Raw genomic sequence first — 24,225 nt, forward strand, 5'->3', positions numbered from 1 at the left:
GCATGCGCACGAGAATTCTGACTTCTTGACAAACCGTCGGATGTGATGACTTAAAATAAACACAGCGGTTGAGGTTTAATATTCTAATATCAGCCCTCTGGCAGACTGACAACAAAGAATTCAACAGCTGACCTTGAACTAACTATAGCACAGTCACTGCGTTTTCATCATGCCGGTAAGTCTCCACGCCTACTTGCGCTCCGGTGGTTTCCAAAAGGTCCTCCCTTTTCGGACCCCGGTCACGTGAGCCGATATCTGTGGAAGCGCGGTCTCGCCAGCCGACACAGACTTTTTGCATGCGCGTTTACATCCAAAGTTTTAGCGCTTATATCTCACAGATTTCACAGTAACCCATTACCAGATAACATGTACTGTGCTCAGAAATCTAATGAAAGCTGTTGCAAGCCATGTTTTGTCATCTGATATGCAAATGTATTCATTTAAATTGCATGTCTGTCCATTCTAAAATAAACTACCAGTAATGACATGTTTTGTTTGAAATCTAAGCTTTAACACTGACAAGAGGGTTTGGTGTGTCGTTAAGCATCTCATGGAATGGAATCAAACAGTAAATGAAGATATTCCACGTGAAATGGCACATCTGGTCATGTCATGTTAAATCTTTCTAAAGTTGCTTCATTCTAAGGTGAATGAAAAGTTTAACTGGATTATTGTTGATAATGATGCTCACTGACATCAGTGAAAGTTTTGCCTGATCTTTGAAAAAAGTGGCATTTTGGATGGTTTACATGTTAAATAATACTCTGTCTATAAATGAGGGGGCCTGAATTGTAATATAACTTTAATTCCTCAAATTTTCTCCAGTCATTTGTCTTCAAACTTGCTGTGATGTTAGTAAACATCATTACCAACAGTAATGCAGTCAAAATGTTGCTCCATGTTTGATAAAGTAGCATTTTGGATGTTCAGATGTTTTACTTTGAATATAAAGTCAGGTTGCTTCTGTGAACTATAACTTTAATTTCTCCAGTTCTCTCCTGGCATTTTTTCTTCAAACTGGCTGTGATGTTGCACAAAACCCTCTTGCCAGTGTAACCGAAAGTTAACAATTCTTCAAAATAAAGCGTCAAATTCCCTTTGATGTAGATTGCATTCTATTTTATTTTCCCTTTTCATCTTTTAAATAATCCAGTAAACCCATAGAGTATGGGGAATTTATGAATGAAAAACTATGTGTTCATGTATTTATTAGTTGGAAATTAGAAGTTTATGTGTTGTTGGTCTGGAATCATGAGCGGTGAGTGTGGACCCCCCCCCCCCAAACCTGCCTATGCTCTCTGGGCCACATAGGGTAAACCGCATCTGCCCACCCCTCATATATCAGAGTAAAGATGATAAATAAATTGCCTCTGTCTATCAATACTGCATTTGACACTTGATGCATTTTCTTGGTGTTTGTCATTTGTTTTCAGAGGATTACGCCTATAGAACAGGCAGTAAGCGATAACATCAAGGTGGTAGTGAGATGTCGCCCACTTGATCAGAAGGAGAAGACAATGGGATTGAAAGAGGCCGTCACCGTGGACGAGATCCGTGGAACCATCACGGTTAATAAGTTAGATATGCCTCAGGAACCTCCAAAAAAATTCACTTTCGACACTGTGTTTGGGCCTGACAGCAAACAGCTGGAAGTCTACAATCTAACAGCCCGCCCCATCGTAGAGTCGGTACTTGGAGGATATAATGGTACAGTCAATGTGGGAACACTTTTCTTATGATTTAACCTCTCTTAAAATGAAGCCAGGGTTTCTGTATTGCTTTCAATCTCCTTTTTGGCATATCTCATATCTCTGCTTTTCATTTTAGGCACAATTTTTGCATATGGACAAACTGGGACGGGAAAAACATTCACAATGGAGGGTGTCAGAGCAGTACCAGAGCTTCTAGGAATAATTCCAAATTCCTTTGCTCACATTTTCGGCCATATTGCCAAGGCAAAGGGTGATACCAGGTAAAGGATTTTGACACACAGGCCACCTAATACTGCACACTGACATGATTTCAAAGGCATTTCCTGTTATCAATGCATGTCGCCCAGAATAAAATGTAGTTCAAACTTTTGACACATTTTTTCTATTAGACCAATTAAACGATTAAGGTCATCTGTGATGAAATTCAAGATTGATTTTAATCTTATCTATCTCCACTGTCAGCAGTCTGTAGCTAACGCTCATAATTTATGTTTGGGAATCACATCCGACTGATAGATAGATAGATGATGACTTTATTAATCCCACGATGGGGAAATTTCATTTCTGTGGCAGCAACACAACATTCAGAAATAATCTATATAATATAACATCAATAAAGGACATCGCAAATGACATTTATATTAGATAATTAAAAATATTACTAAAATTATTATGAAAAATTATTATCAAAAATGAGATTCTTATTAAATAAAGAAATAAATATTAAATAAATACAGCTGCAAAAGTGTAAAAAACATGCGGTCTGCAAAACATGTAAACTGTAAAAAAAACATTACAAATTTTTTCAAAATACAGAAATAAGATGGAATGGAATGGGGTCTAATGTATTCGACCAGTTGGGTACTCCCTGAGATACTGTACCCTAACTGCCCTCCTTTAATGGCGATCATCAAGGTGTCATGGGAAGGTGGTCAATTTGCAATGTACCTTGGGGGTTGGGCTACTTGGCAGTGGCTGGCTCCTCCTTCCCTGGTTGCCGATCAGCTCTGCCCTCTTGATTTTAATTGCATAGTAAACATGTAGGGTCCTTTGTTGGGAGGGCGCCTGGTCATCACTGTGTCCTCACAGTGCTCTACCCACCTATTTTAACACGTATTAACACACACACTTTAACACACTATACACACATAGAAGTTAAACAAGGAGGGTAGTGGTCACTGACACTTACTCTATACCTTGTCGGAGGAGCCAGCCACTTAACGGTGGTGGTTGTATCCACCCACACACCTTCCATTGAAAAATGTTTCAGGTGGGGGCCAGCGGGCACCACATGCTTTTACTGAGGCATCTGATTGGTCAGTTTATAACTTAAATAACTTGCAACAAAGAAAAAATATCATGAAAAAAATTAGGATTGGCAGAAAGGTGTTAAGAAAAATGGTATCAGAGCAAGAATGGCTATTCTGATGAAAAATAATGACTGAGTAATAGTTGTTTATTTCTCTAAAGAGGTTTATGTGATTTTGCCAGCTTGGAGCCAGCAGGTACTTCCTATTTGGAACTCAAGGGGGGAAGGGGCACTCAGTCCAGTTCTATATATACAATGGTCAATGGTTGTATCCCTTGAGCATGGGCTTCCAAGGCCTGGCTAATCCTCTCTCCTCGTGGGGAGGGGGATATCTGGGATCTCTGGCTATGCCATGGGCTAGGGATCGCATCACATCAAAGCCGGGGGTGTCTGTGTATCTGTGGTGCTGGTTTTAATTATTACCTTTAGATTACTTCAACAAAGCATCTGTTTTGTTAAGTTCTATTTTAAATCTGAGTCTTAGAAAATATTATAAGGTATGACACAAGTAAAATTGTCAACTTGAAGTTTAATTTTTTATTTTTAAAGTTGTATTCTGTTTTATTTTCACATATTCACCTTTTTCTTTTTCTTTTTTTCTTTTTTACAGGTTTTTAGTTCATGTGTCATACCTCGAAATTTACAACGAAGAAGTCCGGGACTTGTTGGTGAAAGACCAAATGAAACGGCTAGAGGTAATAAGGTTATTACATTTAGCCAATAAAGTAATAACAAGTTAACTTATATTATTGTTGATGAGGTTTTTTTTTTCTAATTTCAAAATTGTACAGTACAGATTATAGAAAATTCCTTTATTTTTTTGTGTGACAGGTAAAAGAAAGACCAGATAGAGGTGTGTACGTCAAGGACCTCTCTAGGTACGGGGTGAACAAAGCTGACGACATGGACAAGATAATGACAGTGGGCAATAAGAACCGTAAGCACAAAAACTGAAAGAGTACATAACTATGTGCAATTGCAATTGTATTGGTATTTTGTTTTCATTATTATACAGGAAAAAAGTGATTCAAATGATATCTGATTGGAAAGTACATGATAGGTGATTCCTCCCAGTGATCCAATTCATAATGGAATCTGTCATGATTGGATTATGACCTGATCTAATGGGTGTTATTTTTCTATATTGTCATTAACCTTATTTTTTTACATTTAGGATCTGTTGGGGCTACAAAAATGAATGAACACAGCTCCCGTTCTCATGCTATTTTCACGGTCACAATCGAGTACAGTGAGAAGGGGGTGGACGGAAACCAGCACGTGTGTATGGGAAAGCTACATCTGGTTGATCTGGCAGTATGTATAATTGAAAAAAACAATTACCCCCAGAATGAGAGGACACTGGTGTCTTTTTCATATGCATCTCAACAGATATTTTTCCTTTCTTTTTTGCTTCTCCTTCTTTATTACATTTGCTTTCCACCCCCACAGGGTTCAGAGAGGCAAGGTAAAAGTGGAGCCACAGATCAGCGTTTGAAGGAGGCAGCAAAAATCAACCTCTCCCTCTCCACACTGGGAAATGTCATATCAGCCCTGGTAGATGGCAAGAGTAGCCACATTCCCTACAGAAACTCAAAGCTGACCCGTCTGCTTCAAGATTCACTCGGAGGGAACTCCAAAACTATGATGGTACTGCCGAAGTTCTAACAAATAGCGATTAAAGAGGATGTAGTTGATCCATTTGGTGAAGATGGATTGTTTCGTTGCTTATTTAATTCCCAGATATTTCAAAATGGATCAAGATAGTATAATAAATATGAATTGTAATAAATTATGTTCTTCTTTCCAACAGTGTGCAAACATTGGTCCAGCAGATTACAATTACGATGAGACCATATGTACTCTGCGCTTTGCTAACAGGGTGAAAAACATCCAAAACAAAGCTAGGATCAATGAGGATCTGAAAGATGCACTGTTACGGCATTTACAGAAAGAGATTAAGGACCTTCAGAAAAAACTGGAAGAGTGTAAGAAGCCAATCATCAAACACGACAAGAGCTTAAAGCACTGAAAGTTCTTCATACTTTTAAAGTGTAGATTTGCTGAGAAATGTGTTTATTAAATATTAGGTGAAGAAATCTCTGGGCCAGAGGACACGGATGAAAGTGATTATGAAGCTGGGGAGCCAGGAGAAGGCCGCCTGAGAAGAAAAGGTAGGAACCAGACATTAGAAAAATGACTAGAGCTATAGATCGTTAGTTAGGTGGGGATCAGATTTGATTCAAACGATCAACAATTCACTAATTAAAACAGAATTCTTATTATTTAATATATTGTGTTTGAATGGTTGCTATATGTATGTCCTTTTACTGGATGAATGAAAATACAATAATTATTCAAACTCCATCATTCATATCTTCACAGCGCTCTCCAGATTATAATGCAAATTATATTTTTCTATGATTTTTCTAAATACTCAATGAAATGACAGCATCAACTTCTAGTCACTAACCATTAGAGTATATATTGAATATTGTTGAACAAACCTCCTGAAAATAACAGTAATTTAAAATAAAACCTTCAAAGTCAATGTTCAACATGATTACGCACAACAGAGTTTCACAACATTTTAGAGATTCTAAAGAACTGAAAATGGTCATTTGTTGAATTTGCTGCATTGGGCAAATAAATCTTAATATAACAAGTTAGATTTGAACATAAGACCCCTTATTTTGTAGCAGCTTCACAATTCTTGCATCCATTGAACTTGTGAGTTTTTGGAGAGTTTCTGCTTGAATTTCTTTGCAGGATGTTAGAATAGCCTCACAGATTTGCTGTTTGGATGTGACTTGCCTCCCACCCTCATAGATAATTTGCTTGAGGATGCTCCAAAGGTTTTCAATAGTGTTGAGGTCAGGGGAGGATGGGGGCCACACATCAGTTTATCTCCTCTTTGCCCATAGCAGCCAATGCAGAGGTATTCCTTGCAGCATGACATGATGCATTGTCATGCATGAAGATGATTTAGTTACTGGAAGCATGGTTCTTCTTTTTTGTACAATGGAAGAAAATGGTTGGTCAGAATCTCCACATACATTTAAGATGCATTTTTATACGTTCAGGGACCCTAAAGCTCTCTCTCCATGATTCCAGCCCAAAACATTCAATTTCAGTTTTCAATTTTCAATTTCAACATGACTCATGAGTCTGCCACCTCTTTGCTGACTTTGCAGCCTTGTTGGGACATGGTTGCCATCCACCAACCACCCACTACTCCACCCATCTGGACAATCCAGGGTTGCACAGCAGTCATCAGTGAACAAGACCTTTCTCATTCTGCCTTTATCTGCACAAACCTGTGTGTGCTCCGAATCAGCAACAAATCTCTTACTAGTACAATGTTCACGCTTAAGTCAATAGAAGATTTGAGATTATTCTGTGATGTGTCATTCTTTGTTTTTTCTCTTCCTCCTTCTTCTGCAAAACACTTCCTTTTTTTTTTAAATACACCCTCCTAATTTAAAAAGAAAGAGGTTGGTGTAGGAAACTACATGATCCCAGATCCCCATTTCAAATGACAATTTTTCCCCCTCATCTGCTTCTGTAGCTGTTGCATTCACTTGTTACTTCTTTTTGTTGTTGTTTGTTTAAGCAAGGTGTTAATTTGCTATGTCTTGTACGTTGTTGTGCTCGTTTGAAGCTGTGCATTAGCACTAAAAGATTTAATGCAGTTGAGCCTAGTGAAAAACTCAAATTTCATCCCAAATACAGTGGTCCTTTGCTGTGTCATACTTCACTGTTTGCAATTTCACAGATTTTGTTCAGTGCAATTTTGCATGCTTTTTATTTATTAATTTATTTACCACAGTGTGCGCACTGAATCCTGATTGGCTGTTGACCTTGTCAATGTATAAAGTGTGTAGAGAAGGGTTTTACAGCTTTGTAAAATGTAATCCTACTTCACAGATTTCACCTATCATAAGTCATTTTTAGAACGCAAGTCCCGCGATAAACAAGGGTACATCGCACATTTACCTTAGAAAATGATTGGTTAATCTAAACTTTGCCATGTATTTTATTGGGATCTGTCTGTCTGTTTAGAAAGGAAACAGTTCTCTTCAGACAAAATGGCTGAGATGCAAGCAAAGATTGAAAAGGAAAGAGAGGTTTTGGAGGCCAAGCTCAACATGACGGAGGAGGAAAGAAACAAGGCCCGAGCAGAGCTGGAAATGAGAGAGAAGGACCTTCTCAAGGCTCAGTGAGTCCATCAAGAGAGAAGACAATAAAAATCTGCTTCTTGGTATTGTAGTTTTCCACATTATCTGCTGTCACTAATATTTCAAAATGTACCTTTAAATCCTTGTAGGCAGGAGCGTCATCAGCTACTGGAGAAACTGGAGAAACTGGAGAGGAACGTGATTGTGGGTGGAGTGGATCTCCTCGCAACGGCCAAAGAGCAAGAGAAACTCTTAGAGGAATCAAAAATTGAGCTTGAAGAACGTCGCAGGAGAGCCGAGCAACTTCATCACGAACTGGCGGAGAAGGAGGTGCTTGTTTAAACAAGGATGCCAAATTGAAACTGTGTCTCTACATTTTTTTTTCTGGTGCTGCTTTAATTTTTGACTTGTGAAAAATTATTTCCCCCAATATTTATGGAGTTAGTGATGAAGAATTTTTGAAATGCCTTGAATTAAATTCTATTGAGTTTTCAGACACTCACATTTACTGAAAATAAGCTATCGTACATATCAGTAGTGTTTTGGAGTTGTCAAATTTCTGTGATCAACCATTACAGACCTCCAACCTTCATGTGGCCTTCATATTAGTTAAAGAACAGTGTGAAGAGAACTTTGTGGAAAGAGATTTTATAGGTTAGAAACTGCGTCCAAGTCGATGGTCACAGCATAAAAGCTTCAAGCAGATGTGCACCAGGCAAGGACTGTAAAGAGATGGACGAGATGTCAGTGAAAACTGCAGGCCTGGCCATCAGTTTCTGATGCAGCTCTGTAAAAATGGTCAAATTTGACCATAAACTCATTCTCAAATCTTTTGGAAAGAGCAGGTAAAGCTTTTAGGTGTTAGTGGCAGCTTAAGACATCATAGATATTCTTTGAGCGAGGTATTGATTTAAAGGACATCATGTCTTTACATATAACAATTGACAAAGATTTTTAACTTATTTACTGGTTTCAAAACAGTCAATTGCAGAGACGGTGTTGTTGAGTTCTAAGTAAAATTGCTGCATTATTGGGGTTGGAAATGAGTTTAGTTACCACTCAAAAAGTTATTTCTTTTTTAATCTGATGAACAGTTTAATCCTATTCCTAAACTCTTTTTCTTACTTAAATTCAAATGATTGATGTCAGTTGTGACCACAGTGGTTTTCTAATGAGATTTTTGCTGTGAAAACCAGTGAAATCTTTAATCTTTTTGTTTGACTATCTCTTCCCATCAAACAGCAAGAGCATCTACAAAGAGAAGAGAAGTACAGCAGCCTGCAGGAAGAGGCTCAACGAAAGACCGAAAAGATAAAGAAAGTTTGGACCGTGTTGAGGGCAGCCAAATCTGAAGTAAGAAAGATAATTATGGGTGATACTTAATGATATCAACTATGTTTAGTAAAATCTGCGATATAATAATTCACCAAACCCCATTTACATTGGTTAAGACCAAGTGTGCTGTTGTTTTGATCTGCTAGTTGGCAGATCTTCAACTAGAGAATTACAGAGAACTTGAGGGTCTACAAGAAAACAACTGTCAGCTGATGCGGGAGATCAGGCAGCAGACGCTCATCATAGATCATTTCATTCCCCTGGAATATCAGGTCTGTACATGTTTACATAAAAAAAAGTTCGCCTTTTTTAGAAACAACATTTAAAAAACGTTATTGTAATTTATCTTTCATTTTAAGTTTGATCTTGTTCTGTAATTTATAACATCCATATCAGATTTTTTTAATCGGATATTGCAATGATACATGGGGTCAAGATGACCATGTTCTCCCTACCATGACAAAGGTGGATAAAGGTGGAAAGATTTCATGGAATCCATGGAAACCAGTGAAGATCACAAATCATTGAAGAAAAAAGGTTCAGCGCACTGTCTAGTGGGTCTAGATGACCCAACTCCCAATGTTAAAGTGCCTAGGATAGCACAAGGGTTAAGTATTATGTTTAACAGGAATGGATTTCTGATACCTCAAACTTTCATGAAGCACACCTGCTGGCTGACAGGGGAAGCTGTCGTTTGCTTGACCGTTTACTTTATGTCTGAAATGACATTACAAACCATAAATAAATGTTTACATTCATGTCAGACCAGAATCCCTGATCCGTTCTTATCTTTTTCCTAACATGATCTGTTCTTATCTTGAAGGAGATGATAAAGAATAATGCGCACTGGAATGAAGACATAGGAGAGTGGCAGCTGGTGAGCTCACTTTGATTTGTTGTTAGTTGGATTGTAGTCATCTCATTACAGTTTTTCAAAAAGGATCCAAATTGAATATAATGATTTGTATTAGATTATACAATTCAGCCATACAGTAAAGGCCTTCCATAATTTCTGTTTCATTTATTTAAAGTTCTATGGTATTGTGACCTTTATTTTTCAGAGATGTGTGGCCTTTACTGGCAACAATATCAAAAGACAAAACCCTAACCAGGACAAAAAAGAAAAGGATGTAAGTTGATGAACAGTAACTGTATTTATTTCCCTGTTTCTTTAAAAGATGAACTTTGATGTATTTCTTTTTGTTCTTTTTGGTGTTGTCACATGAAGCTGTTTGAGGTGGATCTGTCCAGTTTTTACTCAACCTACACAACAGAGAGCCTGCAGCTGTCACCGAGTAAGCAGGAAAGGGCTAAAGCTTCTGAAAGTAGCAAGAGCGGCCGACCCAGGACTGAACAAAGGGGATTGTTTCCCCCCTTATGCATTCAGTAAATAAGCATGTCCCTGTTTTATGTAAAAAAAAAAACGAATCCGATGAACATGTTTCATTTCATAGTTTGTTCTTAAGTGTTTCACCTAGATGATGTTCAATTGGTGTGTCAGATTGGACTTTTTTCTACTTTCTCTGTGCAGCTAATATTTGTTTTGCCAGGTAAAGGTTTTGTTTATTTAGTACAAAGTAATGTTAAGCCTCGGTTTGTCTCTGCATGCTGTTCTTACAGCTTTGCTTGTTTCTCATTTAGTCAAAGAAAAATATAAAATTCACTCCTAATTTGACTCTTAATTTAGAGCGTAAGAACAATTGGAGGCACTTGTCAACATTTATATTTAAGCAACAAAGAAGAATGCCATGGAATAAAAATTGTTTATGGGTAAACTTTGTTGTTGCAGTTTGCAGCAAGCCAGCAGTCTGAGCATTCTTACATTAAAAAAAGATTATTTAAATGTTGGCTTTAAATTTAGATTATTTAAACTGTATCCTGTATTTAATGGTGTTTATGAATTTCAGCCGTCTGACTGCAGAATTTAGCACAACTGCGGGCTGACAAATGATGGTCATTAAAATGGAAACTCTTGATCCTATTTTTCTTCTTCTTTATTTAAAAAAAAATCTTGGATTGAGGGATGACTTTCAATAGATCGCAGCGAGGGAGCTGCTCTGCTACGCACGAAACCCTGACCCAGAATCAGGTCGTCTACAAGTGATTTAGCACCAGAACTTTCTTTGGTAAAAACTGTTGTGGTTTTTCTTATTCCTTGTTTCCTCACTTAAATGTGCACCTAAAATGATATATTAGGCCCAAATGTTTAATGTCATTTTTTAAAAATCAAATCCACGCTTTTATGTTCTCTTTCACAAATGGTGAATGGCAGCTGAAACTTAACCCTTCCTTTTTTTAATGCAACAGTCTGTTGATGGTTACTTTTTTTATTATTGCCCGTGCTCTCTATACCCTTAAAGCCCCCACTCTGATCATCTTTTGATCTATTTTGAAAGTGGTCCTTTAATTATGATTATGCTGCATTTGGCCAAAATCAAAAATATGCCTGTATTGAGTTGTGGGCGGGACTGTTGCAACCCCGCCCCGTTCTTAAGAGATTTCAGTTTACACTCCCTCAGACTTTCAGCCTAACATGACTAGTGATTACTTATCATGTTAATAAACGTACAGTTTTTAGTGTCAGCTCAGAGGAGGAAAACGAAGACGTACATGGATCTATTTGTCTACAAGTGGATGCATCAGAGTGGAGCAAAAGAGGGAGTTTGTGGCATATTTTATGTCACAAATACAAGCTTTTTCAAACTAAATATTTTAGTCTGCTCCTGATTCACAACAATTTGAATAAAGAACTACACAGAAATGCTATTTTAAGCTTAATTTCATTTATATATGTCCTGCATCTTCAGTAAAATGCCACAAAAACACATTATTTTAATCAGTCACTCTCAAGATGGACATTAAATTCTGCCCCACTGGTCTTGAAGTGAAAGAAGAGAGCTACCTCACAAATCACTAAACGTTTGTTATTCAGTTCTATTTTTGAAGTGGAATAAATAAAGTGGAAAAAAGCAATTTACTAACGTATACTCATCTGTGTACATTTTGTTTATTTGTAGCAAAAAAACGTTTATAAATATCCTACAACCTAAAAATCGACCAGTTTACAAGATATCCACTTAATTACGTACTAGTTACAGAAAAAAAAATCAAAATACAAACATTTTTAAATTTTAAATTAGTAACTTATTAAGTGGTGCTGATCATCGACGGAACACAGAACTGCTTCCCTTCACTAGTCGCTTAAGGAACAGAACTCTGCTGCCCTCTATCGGCCGTTTAAGGAAAGACAACCGTGCTGCCCTCTAGCGGTCGTTTAAGGAAAGACAGCGCTAATCCCCTCTTCATAGAAAAGCTGTTTACTCATTAAAATGTTTAAACAGCCCATTTATTATTTTTTAAAACAAACTAAGAATATGACCTGTGTAAATACTATTTCTCTCCTAAATTACCAGCTTTTCTTGAAAAAAACTGAAACATAAAACAAAATAAAAAGACATTTTTTTAATCACAGAGCTGTCGGGTTAGTGTAAAGTTGAACCTTTAAAAAGCAGACACACTCTATTTAATGTAGTAAGTTAACACATTTATGTCTAAAGGGTACTCTAAACTAGGAATCAATTAGATTTATAATCCAAACAGATTCCAGATCGATCTTGGTTGTGACCCAGAGGACTTGGCTCTACACTTTGACTCTTGTTTCCATGGCGATGCCGATGGAGCAGTGCTCATCTATAACTCAAAGACTGGAGGGTTCTGGGGTGATGAAAAACGGGAAATTGACATAAATGTTCCATTATGCACAGACTTAATATTTAGTGCTGGCAGCATAAAACTTTTTTGTTGTTGTTGAAATTGTAAAATATGCACAGCAGAAATGCAAACAAAATCAAATGACAAAAAAAGCAGTTTTTTTTAATTGAGGCAAGTAAAATACATTAATGATATCTAACGGAGGGAGAGTTGTTCCATGAGGGAGAGTATTGGGACACCCATAAACCACAGATCCACTTTTAACCTGTAAACCAACAAAACAATCAAAAGTCATGTGTAACAGCTGAGAAATATTTCATTTGATAGTTAAAATCGATGTCATCTATCATTGACACCCAATTCAGCATGTTTTTGGTCAGAAGAGAATCAAGTGAAAATGTGCAGCAAAATCCCACTCAGGTGTTAGTGTGAAAGAAAGATAAAGACAGCAGGAAATCCAGTTTGAACAGGAAACACTGTTCAGCTTCATCTGAGATAACCCACTGTCTGCTTAGTGCTGATGTAAAACAGAACCTTTAAAAGCAGACACACTCAGTCGTCATCGATCAGTTTTTCTGCGCCGTTCTCCGCTTGTCTGCTCCCGCTGTCCTCCCCGCCCTCTTCTTCATCTTCGTCTTCAGTGTACGAGAGGGACTGGCTGCTGTAGTTGATCGTGGTGCGAGAGAGATCCACCTCGATGGGGAAGACGTCCGCCTCTCTGAGGACGGCGTAGCACTCGTCGTAGTAATGCGACATGCCAGAGACGAAGCGCTGCAGCTGGAACACGATGTCCTGAACTGCATTTGAGCAGAGGTCACATGCATAGCTGTCACCATGGCAACACAGCAGCATAAGCCAATGTTTAGACAAAGAACGTGAAAACAAACCATGCTTCTGATCCAGCAGCTCGATCTTCTCCAGGACGTCCTTTCTCATTTTAGCAAAGCGAGCGCGAGCTTCCTGTCGACACCTCAGGATCAGACGGTACTCGTAGTTCCCAGTGCTGACCCGATACAGGGGTTCTCCCATGGCCTGAAGGGAACAGCTTTGTTGTTAAATACTGGCTCCACTTTTTGAGACCTTTAAAGAAGTCTCAAAAACTAACTCACATTTTATTTAGACTGAAAATAACTAAAATAAAAACACTTCTTTTACACTTTTTTCTTTAACATTTTTCTTCCAGTCCATGAAGCTCAGCTTATGATTCATTGAAAAGTAAGCGACAGACGCTTTTTAGAGCTTCTGTTTTACACTTTCATGGTTTCTTCAATTCTTTCTGGATAAATTTCCTCTCAAAACAGAAAAGTCACCAGAGAATCCCCTAACTGAGGCAGAAACTACTTTAGTCTCCCTAGTGTGGTTTAGTGTCTGTGGACTTTCTGTGAAAACAAAAAAACAAAAAAAATAAAGTGTCCTCATGAAAGGTGGAGCACTCTAGAGTTTGGGTTTCTGTAGACTAGAATCGTTCATACTGGCTTTGAAAGGAAAGCCTTTCCTCTGAAAATGTTCAGGTAAGAACCTAACTTCAAATTCATGGCAAAGCTCAAGAAAAACAGCTGCACATTTCTGGAAAGCAAAGCTCAAAATGAGAGTCAGGACTTCAGGATGTTCAGGATCTTTTGAAAGTTAAGTTCCTTAAATGTTACAACAAACAAAAAGGGAACAATATTTTGTTTTAATCGACCTGAGATGTTTTACCATCGTGTGTTTATCAAACTGAACCTAACTCTGAGGCGAAAAATAATCCTCAGGACAAATGAAGAAGTATTTCTTACTGGAATACTTAAGTAACTTTCATAAATACTCACAATGCTGCTGTACTCTTCATCATCCATCTCCTTCACCTTCAAGCAGTAGGACTGAAAGAAGCAATGATTTCATGCAGTTAGGAGCTGCAGTGAGCTCACACACACACACACACACGCACGCGCACACGCACACGCACGAGGAGGAGGCCTCACCAGGTATTCAAATTTCACATCCAGGTACTTGCGGATGGTGAGCTTGGTGTCTGGGATGGCTTTGTGAAGGTAGGTGTTCAGATCATGGAGCATCTGGGAAAAGATTCAGGGCAAAATAAAAGTGACTTGGTTTAAAGGGCCTATGCCATGAAGACCGATCATTCCTCAATATAAAAACCCCAAAGTGGAATTGAGGACGACTCTAGGATGACATCATGAAATGGGTGGCACCCACAAGGAGAGAAAGCCAGCGCCTCAGAGATCGAGTCGTCTTCTGGGTTGCAAAGAGCTCAGGAAAATAACTAATACTTATTAAAAATGTGTCCTTTTGTGTGACAAAGTTAATATATTATCATATACACACATATTGTTGACTATAAAAGGTTTAAGAATAGTATGTGATAGTCCCTTTAACAATTCAGATGGGATGAAGGTAAAAAAATAAAATAAAATAATTTCCTCCACATACGTTTTTTTTTTGAACAAACAAGTGAACAGGATCTTTCTTCAGCTTTGAGCCCCTCTGAAGCTTTTTGGAAAAGATTATTTAGCATCATTTCTATCTACAGAATAATCAAAGCTTCATTTTAGGAACTGAGTTTTGTAATAAATAATTTTGAACCACATTTTTTCTGACTGAGAGCTCTTATCCTAATGTTCAAGCAGAATATTTTTTGCTGTATAACATGCAAAAAACAAAATAAAAACAAAAGGGAATTCTGGGAAAGAATTTGGGAAAATATCTTCATTTCCAGATGCAGATAATCCTGCAGAAACAAGACTAAGTTGCCAGGTTTGGATAGTAGAGTCCTCGCTCACAAACCTCCAGCATGATCCACAAAGTTCTACAGGACTGAGGGTTCTGTTTTCAGGTGCTCCAGTCACACTTCTGCAGGAAGGAGGAGCTTTGTAACGACCAGAAAGATCAACATGCCGGTCAGACTTACAGGCTTGATGGTTTTTAGCAGCTGGATGCCGTATTTCTCGATGTTGCGATGAGCATCTGCAAACTTCACAAAGGCCTCGCTGGCTGCAGCCTGAGGCTCTCGCACACCGATGACAGAGAAGACGTCTCCAAACGCTGGAAGACAGAACGGCTCAGACCTCAGAAAAAAGCTTTATTGGCATCAAATAAAGAAGGAAGCTGGAAAAAAACATCACCATTTTTGTTTAATGGTTTATTAATATTTATATTAGTAAATCCAATAAATGTTGTGGTTTTATTTGCTGCTAACATTTTTCTAATTCAGCGTTCTGCACCTAAAAATGCATCATTGATCTATGAACAAGAGAAAAAAACATATAACACTACATGTTTGGTCATCTGTTTTTTTGTTGAATTTTGAACTTTCACCTGGTTTTCCCACAGAGGACACTTTTACTCAACTGCTTTTCACTCTGTATGACAGTAATTTGTACTTTTGTTTGATTTGTTCTTTGCTTCTGATTATTAAGAGGATGTATTAAATATATATTATTTTTCTTTTGAGTTTTCTTCACTGATATCCAAGTCATTGGCTACCATGTGAAAACAATAGCGTCTTTATATATTAATCTGTAGCCCTGAGTCATATGGCCTTCGCCAACTAATGGCCTAACCGGAAAGGGTTATGAATTAATTAATTTATTAATGAATGACTTTAAATGTATTATATGCACCAAAAAGAAGAAAGAAAGCATTATTATTGGGATGGGTGATACTAACCTCTGTGAGTTTGAGAAAGTTCAAAAAACGCTCGCAGCAGCCTCTTCGTGTGCTCCATCAGCCCTGGGGAGCAACGTCAGAAAACATATTTACTCTGTCAGACCCAGATTAATAATGACTCAAAAGTAAATATATATTGATAATATTTATTAAACATGCACAAAATTATGTAGTGAGAAAGAAAACACATTTCTTCACTAAGATTTTTTTTTACCTTTGTAGAGCTCGGCTGTTTTCTCCAGCTCTTCCAGCCTTTTCACTAACCCATCTGCAAAAAATATATAAATATATAAAACATGTTGACCCAGCAATTATCTGCTTTAAATCTCTGAGCAGAACCGAGTCAGCAGTGAGAACACGGGCCTCACCGTTACAGAGAATAGCTCTGCTGAGTCCCAGAGCGTCTGCTGTGCCTGCGCTCAAGTTCTCCACCAGGCGGTGTTTGACTTTTTTCAACACTGAAACACACAAAGCAGACTTTTCCTTTGGCATGAGACTTTACTTTACAAGACACAGAATGTTACACAAACTGGTGTTTAATAAATGACACAACAGCAGCTCTGACCTATATCCAGAGACTTCCCCTGTTTGGGGTCAGCCTGCAGCTTGTTGTAGTGGATCACTGACTCTCCCTGTCAACAAAAACAACAAGTCAATCACATGGATTCATTTATTGCTATAAACATACACTAAAGTAAAAGATGTAAAGAAATATTCTTGCATTTGTGGTAGAACAGAAATAAGTGATGGTGAGATCAGGGTTTTTTAGCAATAACTTTCCCAAAACTTTTCTATAACCTTTCACAGAATTTCAAAAACCAAAAATAAACACATTTCAGTCAGACTATTGTAGTCGGTGCCGCTAAATCAAACTAAGACATGATACTGATACATCCAAGTTTGTCTGCCTCGCTGTTACAATTACAGTCTCCATATCAACAGTCCTATGTGTTGGTGTTCGGCTGAGGCAATAATATTGTTTTTTGTACTTTAGGAGTGTTTTTCTGTCTCTGTTTTCTTTTGTTTTCTGCTGCAGTGGGATGTTCCGTCTGTCTTTTTTTCTTTTCTTCCCCTCCTATATTTGTGTGCAGATTTGAGCCCAAATTGTCCGGAGCACCTGATTGGCTGAGAATGTTCAGCACGGGTTTAAATACTGCCACATCATCTGTTGTTTCTGGTGCTAAATGTGTTTCAGGGTCTTTCAGTAGCCACAGTTCATACCTCTCTTTGAAAAGCCACTCCTTGTTAAAGCTACATTTCTCCGGTATTTCCTAGCATTTTACAATATCAAGCTGTGCAGAACTGACGACAAATCAAACTTCTATACAGCAAATTAAACTCCCATCATCAATAGCATGAGGTAGAACTTCTGCCACAATTCAAATTCGAATCTCACATTAAAAAAAATTCTTTTTTATGCTTTTTGCATCCAAAATATTAAAATTTCATGATTTTCTAAAACTTTAAAGAAGATTTCATTTTTCAGAAACTTTCAAAGACCAAGAAATTGCATTTTCAATTTGCCAAAAGGGTTTTTCATGACCATACAAACCCTGTGAGATGTGTGACATTCATGCTGCCGTGTTTGTCCTGAACACAAACGCGACATAAATCCTCTAAATCCTGCACTGGACCTGCTTTTATCCCATCATGCAGGAAGTCGTGGCATTTTTTATGTCTGAACAAAGCTTGTGAAAAACAACACAGACCCTCTGAACTGATGACATGCTGTCACATGCTGCTTGCTTTTGTTCTGACCTCTTTAGGTCTGCACGGCTGGACAGCAAACCCGTCTGCTGCTCACGGAGGAGGATTTCTACCAACTGCTGGGCTTGAAAAAGTGAGTTTTCTTCCACTTATTTTTCTAGTTTTCTTCACCTCAAAGTGCAGCTTGGAAATGTAAGATTTTTCTAATATTTGCTTGAATCTCGTAAATTTTTTCCAGATAATTTGATTCATTATATATTTGAACTTTTGGTGTGAACAGAAAATTGTAACTGAAATAGATGCTTATTCAGCATAAATGGTTCTATTGCTAATTTGGGTCTGTTGCTTGACTTATTGAACAAAGGGAACTAATAAACTAGCGAAAGGGTCAGAGTTTAGACTGGTTAACATTTACAGACACTTCAGAATGAGAAGAAATTATTTAGATTATTATCTAAATAATATTGAGTCCATTTACAAATGATTTTTTTATCAGCTCAAAGAAAAACCTTTAGAGTTATACACCTCATTTTCAGAAGTTTATTTTTGTACCAAAAAGCAGATAAAATGGAATTCTTTCAAATCTTTTGCTTTTAATGACAATATAATGATCGTACATTGAGGCATAAGTGGTCAAAGACTGTCCAATAGGATGCTGTTTTTCAAGGTTACATTTAATTTCATATTTGTAACGCATCAACAATGATGCAGGTTAACTGCTTCATTTTATTATCCAGCATCCTTAACAGCAAATGGATCTCAACTCAATTTATTAATTGTATTTTTTGCCAAATATCTAATAAATGTTGTTTTTTTTTTTGTTCTTTAGCACTGGCACTCTGAAAACTATCATTTATGTAGGTTGCTTTCAGATTTCTATTTCTGGAAACTCACAGAAAGAGTCTCCAGAAAAGAAAAATATATATATATATATTACATCCATACATCCATATATACATACAGCTATTACTGGATAGTCAATAATGAGGTCAAATAAGCAAGTAAGTAATGAAATAATTTTAAAATAATAATAAAAGTGGCACTGAGGGTGACCCGTTTTCCAAAGTCATACTTTTAAAGCGTTTTTTCAGAGCTGTCATTTTCTGTGTGACATTTGCTTTCTTGATGCGGATTGTTGAGATTAAAAAACATTAGACCTGACATACCTGGACAGCCTGAATCATCTTGGCCACCTCCACCTTCGTTTTCCCCTTCACCGGTTTCCCGTTGACACCAGTGATTTCATCTCCTGCTGCCAGAGTCCCATCCAGAGCTGCTGGGGTGTTATCAAATACCTGTGAGACGATCGATTAGTGAGTCAAATTGAAGCGCTTCAATTTGACTTACAGATCCACAGTTTCTGTTTAGCATAATCCACTGTTAGCTTTAAAAAAAACAACAAACAAACAAACAGACAGAGTAGCATGAAACATAATTTGTTTCTTTCCAAAGGCACTGAATCAAAATTAAAGCATCATTTTAGAGACAACACAGATATCTCCACTCACCTGGACGATATATAGACAAGGACAGTATTGTGCTCCACCTCCTATACTGATGCCAATAAGATTATTAGCATCTTTCTTCAGAGTCACAGTGCCGGGTACTGTGGGGATTCCACTGGAGAGTAGAAAACAAGTCACTAAGTTGTTCCTGGAAACTCAATGGAAAAATCTGTGCTTCTGTCACAACACAAACATCTTCATCCTCATCCTCAGCTCTTGCTTTGAGAACTTTGTCATGTCAGTCTAGTTGGACTCTTCAGAATTTCTAGGATTTTGAATTTAGAAGAATGAAACATAAAGACTCACAGTTTATCCTCTTCCAAGTCATAGTCCATGTCTGTGAACATTACAGGACAGTCACAGCTGACCCCGAAATCTGACAATAGCATAAAAACTGCTGTTATTGCAGGATTACTTTATGAACACGACTACATCAAAATAATTATCGACAATCTAAAATCAACAAAGTCTGTTGTAGCCTTGTGATTAAAAAACAACAAAAAACAAACGCACAAAAACCGTGTGCTGCTGTTAAATACGGTCAGCAGATCTGTTTCTCGTCAGACTGAGAGAAGAGGAGAGAGGCTACAGGGAGGAGAAAGCGGAAACAGCTGGTAATGATGGATACTAAAAGGAATATTCTTAATTGCATATTACCACGTGTTAGAATGGAATCAAATACTTTAAACAGTAATATTTTGGCATAATATTGTTAATTGTTAATCATCAAAGTCGATGACTAAAAAAAATATTGTTACGTTGTCTCATCATAGCCGCTACGCTAGCTCCTAGCCTCCTGGCAGGTGTAGCAGAAATGCCGTTCATTTTATAAACGAGGTAGATTACTACTTACCTTCAAAAAGTCTCGAGTACCTTTTTCTTATATCTGTGTCACAATAGTTTTTGTAATTCTGCTTTCCCCCCTCCTGGATAAACGTTCTGGGCTTGCACTTTTATTGCGATAAATTGTTTTTTACTGACAGTTCCTGTTTACCTTATTTTGTCACTTCCGGATCAGAACGGAAATAGTTGCATGACGGTGCGCAGAGCGCAGTATGAGTACTACCAATGAGTTATATCACTAGAGGAGACACGCCCGCTTTAGAAGCCTGGCCGATGGTGGCGGAGCGCGACGCCATCTTGGTGAGGTCGACGACGCCCACATGACAATGATTTCTATTGCTTTCAGTGGTGTCTAAGTAGCTTTTATATACTATATATATATTTTAACATTTATATATATATATATATATATATATATATATATAGAGATAGATAGATAGATAGATAGATAGATAGATAGATATAGATAGATAGATCATTTGTTGTTGTTAAAGAAGAACAGGCAGCCTTAAAAGCTCAAACTTGAATGAAAATGCATTGTTGCAGGACTTCTTACGAAGAAAAAAATAATTTCAAAGAGTTTTAAAAATATTTTCTAAACATTTAGAAGTTTTAGACCTCTTTGACATGTAATTTAAATTATTTAGAAAAACCCAACAATAAGTCAATAATAATAATAATAATAATAATAATAATAATAATAATAAAATAAATATTCAAAAGAAGTCCAAAAGTGAACAATAGATTTACCCTAAAAAAGCAACAACTACAACAACAAAGAAAAGCAATAGATTTACACTGATTCATGTGAGTGATTAATTTGGTATAACACAGATGGTATGGTGTCGGGTTTCAAGCAAACAGTCTGGCCTCTTATCAAAATGTGTTTCCACAAATGTTTCTAACATAGCCAGACTGTATTGCTAGTTGGTGACCACAGTGATCCATCTGGGTTAGCCCTTTTTATTGCTAAGATCCACTTTTTCCTTTAGTCTGAATCCATTAGAAACCTGCAAGAAAAGTTCAGTCACTGAGTCAGAAATGTATAAATCTATATTACTATAGTAGCCTAGTATGCTGTATACAGGTTTAGCAAAATAAAATGTCCATTTATGTCAACAGCAAATTATACGAACATCATGCAGTATGTTGATAACAGCCCTACAGCATCATGCATGTCAACATGTGTATGATTAATGAAGCCCCTGCAGCATTAAAAGAAAAAAATTATAGTACTTACCTGTGAAATGATATACCTTCCTCCTTCATGGACTCAGTTCTCTGATTTTGGCAGTTGAAACCCGCAAAATTAACTGGTATTATGCAAAAAATGTGTTCACATGCATGCACTGCAGTAGTACCTTGACCTCACCAAGATGGCGGTGCTCTCCTCCCATAAGGAACCACGTTATGTCTCCTCTAGTGATATAACTCATTGAGTACTACCCACAGGGTACGACCACAACCCATATATCGATGCGAAATAATTTTAATCTTTTTTTAATCACTTTAGGAATATTTTAGCCTATATTAATAACATTTATTATCACTTTAACAAGGGTTATATTGTCTTGACCTTGACTGACGTGAGTTCATTACACATCCACACTACAAAAAGAAGTACAAATGTGTTTTTGGGATTAGCTATATTATATATTATAAGAATTACTAATCTAGATCTTTTCTGATTAAACAGAGTTTCATTTAAAACGCATGCTTTTGTTAAATAAACGCAAAGATAATCATCCTGTTGTCTTGCAGGGAGGTAATTCCAATAACAGGACCCAGAATGAGTATGGTAAGACTGAGTCTGCTCTCATTTATCCACTTTTCGCTGCACGTTTTAAATTTTTATTTGAAACATAAAGGGCTGATAAAGATTTATTTAAAACTGCACATTTTTTTGAATTTTTGCAGGAACTTGAATTGAAGAATGTGGCTTTGACTGCAGGAGAAAAGCTGAAAGTAAAGGGAGAGATTCTCCATGATGCTGAGAGGTAATCCAGCTCATCAAACTTCACAGTAGTTTTTCTAATCAATTTAATGTCATTCAGTTAGAAAAAGATAGTAAGGATTTATTTGTAGTAAGTTAACACATTTTTACCTAAGTGGTACTCTAAACTAGGAATCAATTAGATCTATGATCGAAACAGATTCCAGATCGACCTTGGTTGTGACCCAGAGGACTTGGCTCTACACTTTAACCCCCGTTTCCATGACGATGCCGATGGAGCAGTGCTTGTATATAACTCAAAGATTGGAGGGTCCTGGGGTGATGAAAAACGGGAAATTGACAACCCTCTGCAGAGGGGCAGTGATGTAAAGGTGAGACCCTTGTTTAAGTTTATTGTAGTTGTTTTCACTTGAATATACAGTGGGGCAGTGGGACAGGTGGGGCATTTATTTGTTAATCATGGTGGATAATAATTATTTGGTCAATACTAAAAAAGCAGGATTTCTGGCACTCACAGACCTTTAACTTCTTCTGTAAGAGGATTCTCTGTCCTCCACTCGTTACCTGTATTAATGGCATCTGTTTAAACTAGTTATTTATATAAAAGACACCTGTCCACAACCTCAAACAGTCACTGTCCAAACTCCACTATGGCCAAGACCAAAGAGGTGTCTAAGGACACCAGAAACCAAATTGTTGACCTGCACCAGGCTGGGAAGACTGAATATGCAATAGGTAAGCAGCTTGGTGTGAAGAAATACACTGTGGGAGCAATAATTAGGAAAAGGAAGACATACAAGACCACTGATAATCTCCCTCCATCTGGGGCTCCCCACAAGATCTCGCCCCGTGGGGTCAAAATGATCACAAGAACGGTGAGCAAAAATCCCAGAACCACCAGTGAATGACCTGCAGAGAGCTGGGACCAAACTAACAAAGGCAGGTCAGTAACACACTCATACAGGCCCATCTAAAGTTTGCTAGAGAGCATTTGGATGATCCAGAAGAGGATTGGGAGAATGTACTTTGGTCAAATGAAACCAAAATAGAACTTTTTGGTAAGAACTGTACTCGTCCTGTTTGGAGGAGAAAGAATGCTGAGGTGCATACAAATAACACCATAGCTACTGTAAAGCATGGGGGTGAATGCTTTGGGGCTGTTTTTTAGCCATGTATCCTTTATGTGAAAACCTCCTTCCATCAGCAAGAGCTTTGAAGATGAAACGTGGCTTGGTCTTTCAGCATGACAACAATTCCAAAAACATTGACCGGGTATGGAAGGACTGGCTTTAGAAGAAGCATTTTAAGGTCCTGGAGTGGCCTAGCCAGTCTCCAGATCTCAACCCCATAAAAAATCTTTGGAGGGAACTGAAAGTCTGTGCTGCCCAGTGACAGACCAAAAACATCACTGCTCTAGAGGAAATCTGCATGGAGGAATGGGCCAAAAATACCAGCAACAGTTTGTGAAAACCTTGTGAAGACTTACTGAAAATGTTTGACTGGGGTATATAAGAAAGTATTGAGTTGAAGTTTTGTTATCGAACAAATACTTATTTTCCACCATAATTTACAAATAAATTCTTTAAAAATCAGACAATTTTTAATTTATTTATAATTTTGTCTCATCGTCGAGGTTTACCATACGCATATCGCAAAAGAAGAGGGAAATTGCAAAAAACGGTTACCATAAATGTGCTAAAAACAATGGCAGCTTGAAGTATGTAATGAATCAAATAAATCCATTTATGCATTTGACCAATCGGATGGACACCCCTTCACGTTGTTGACCAATCGGATGGACCCTTTTATGTTAAATGTTCACTTATGTAGACTAGGGTTTTTTGGAGTGTAATTTGAGTTATGTTGACTCTTATTTAAATTAAACTGTTAAACTGAATATATACATATGGTTAAGCTTATTTCTTTGTTTTTTAGATTGTGTTAAAACTATGTGGAGACATGTTTGAGGTGGAGCTTCCCGACGGACAGGAGGTCCAGTTTCCTAACCGTGCTGGAATGGACGTCATCAGCTACGTTCGAATTAAAGGAGACTTCAAACTGACTAGTTTCAAGATCTGCTGAGAGACAAACAATTACAGTTGTCTTGATGATGAAATCTGACATCTGGGAAGACATTGTTCAAATATAGATTGTGTTGTCACAAAAGTATCATAAAATACTAAATAATTTAACAGATATGTGGAAATAATGTATAATTATTAAAATATTTGAATCCCATTTCTGATTTCTGTTTTTCTTACTCAAAATATGAGAGAGCAGCAGATGTTTTGAAAAAATTCCTAGTGCG

General features: G+C 37.4%; 3 protein-coding genes across 4 annotated transcripts; 2 read left to right on the plus strand and 1 right to left on the minus strand.

Moving 5' to 3' along the window:
• The first annotated feature begins 22 nt into the window (after positions 1 to 22).
• LOC101170096 (kinesin-like protein KIF3A) lies at positions 23 to 9,955 on the plus strand. Its single transcript, XM_004071772.4, has 16 exons — positions 23 to 175; positions 1,434 to 1,707; positions 1,828 to 1,972; positions 3,632 to 3,716; positions 3,853 to 3,958; positions 4,196 to 4,335; positions 4,471 to 4,668; positions 4,832 to 5,006; positions 5,109 to 5,192; positions 7,081 to 7,237; positions 7,346 to 7,526; positions 8,439 to 8,549; positions 8,678 to 8,803; positions 9,355 to 9,408; positions 9,593 to 9,661; positions 9,760 to 9,955. The coding sequence occupies exons 1-16, from the start codon at positions 170 to 172 to the stop codon at positions 9,919 to 9,921; spliced, it is 2,073 nt and encodes a 690-aa protein (XP_004071820.1). The 5' UTR covers positions 23 to 169; the 3' UTR covers positions 9,922 to 9,955.
• A 2,023-nt stretch (positions 9,956 to 11,978) lies between these two features.
• Positions 11,979 to 20,142, minus strand: pick1 (protein interacting with PRKCA 1). 2 transcript variants are annotated; one of them, XM_023957977.1, is made up of 14 exons: positions 19,974 to 20,142; positions 19,634 to 19,705; positions 19,427 to 19,496; positions 19,124 to 19,235; positions 18,782 to 18,910; positions 16,474 to 16,540; positions 16,277 to 16,366; positions 16,123 to 16,176; positions 15,909 to 15,971; positions 15,151 to 15,284; positions 14,204 to 14,296; positions 14,051 to 14,101; positions 13,130 to 13,274; positions 11,979 to 13,039 (listed from the first exon to the last, which is right to left on the minus strand). In XM_023957977.1, the coding sequence occupies exons 3-14, from the start codon at positions 19,465 to 19,467 to the stop codon at positions 12,795 to 12,797; spliced, it is 1,224 nt and encodes a 407-aa protein (XP_023813745.1). In that variant the 5' UTR covers positions 19,468 to 19,496; positions 19,634 to 19,705; positions 19,974 to 20,142; the 3' UTR covers positions 11,979 to 12,794. The 2 variants fall into 2 exon arrangements, with proteins under 2 accessions (XP_023813745.1, XP_004071825.1); XM_004071777.3 differs by lacking the exon at positions 19,634 to 19,705 and having other exon boundaries at positions 19,974 to 20,141.
• On the plus strand, positions 19,651 to 24,155 carry LOC101174351 (galectin-1). The gene is made up of 5 exons (XM_004071790.4): positions 19,651 to 19,734; positions 21,725 to 21,761; positions 21,881 to 21,960; positions 22,117 to 22,288; positions 23,853 to 24,155. The coding sequence occupies exons 2-5, from the start codon at positions 21,753 to 21,755 to the stop codon at positions 23,997 to 23,999; spliced, it is 408 nt and encodes a 135-aa protein (XP_004071838.1). The 5' UTR covers positions 19,651 to 19,734; positions 21,725 to 21,752; the 3' UTR covers positions 24,000 to 24,155.
• The last annotated feature ends 70 nt before the right edge of the window (positions 24,156 to 24,225 follow it).

The sequence above is a fragment of the Oryzias latipes genome, chromosome 8 (genome assembly GCF_002234675.1).
Source record: "Oryzias latipes chromosome 8, ASM223467v1".
Taxonomy (NCBI): Eukaryota; Metazoa; Chordata; class Actinopteri; order Beloniformes; family Adrianichthyidae; genus Oryzias; species Oryzias latipes.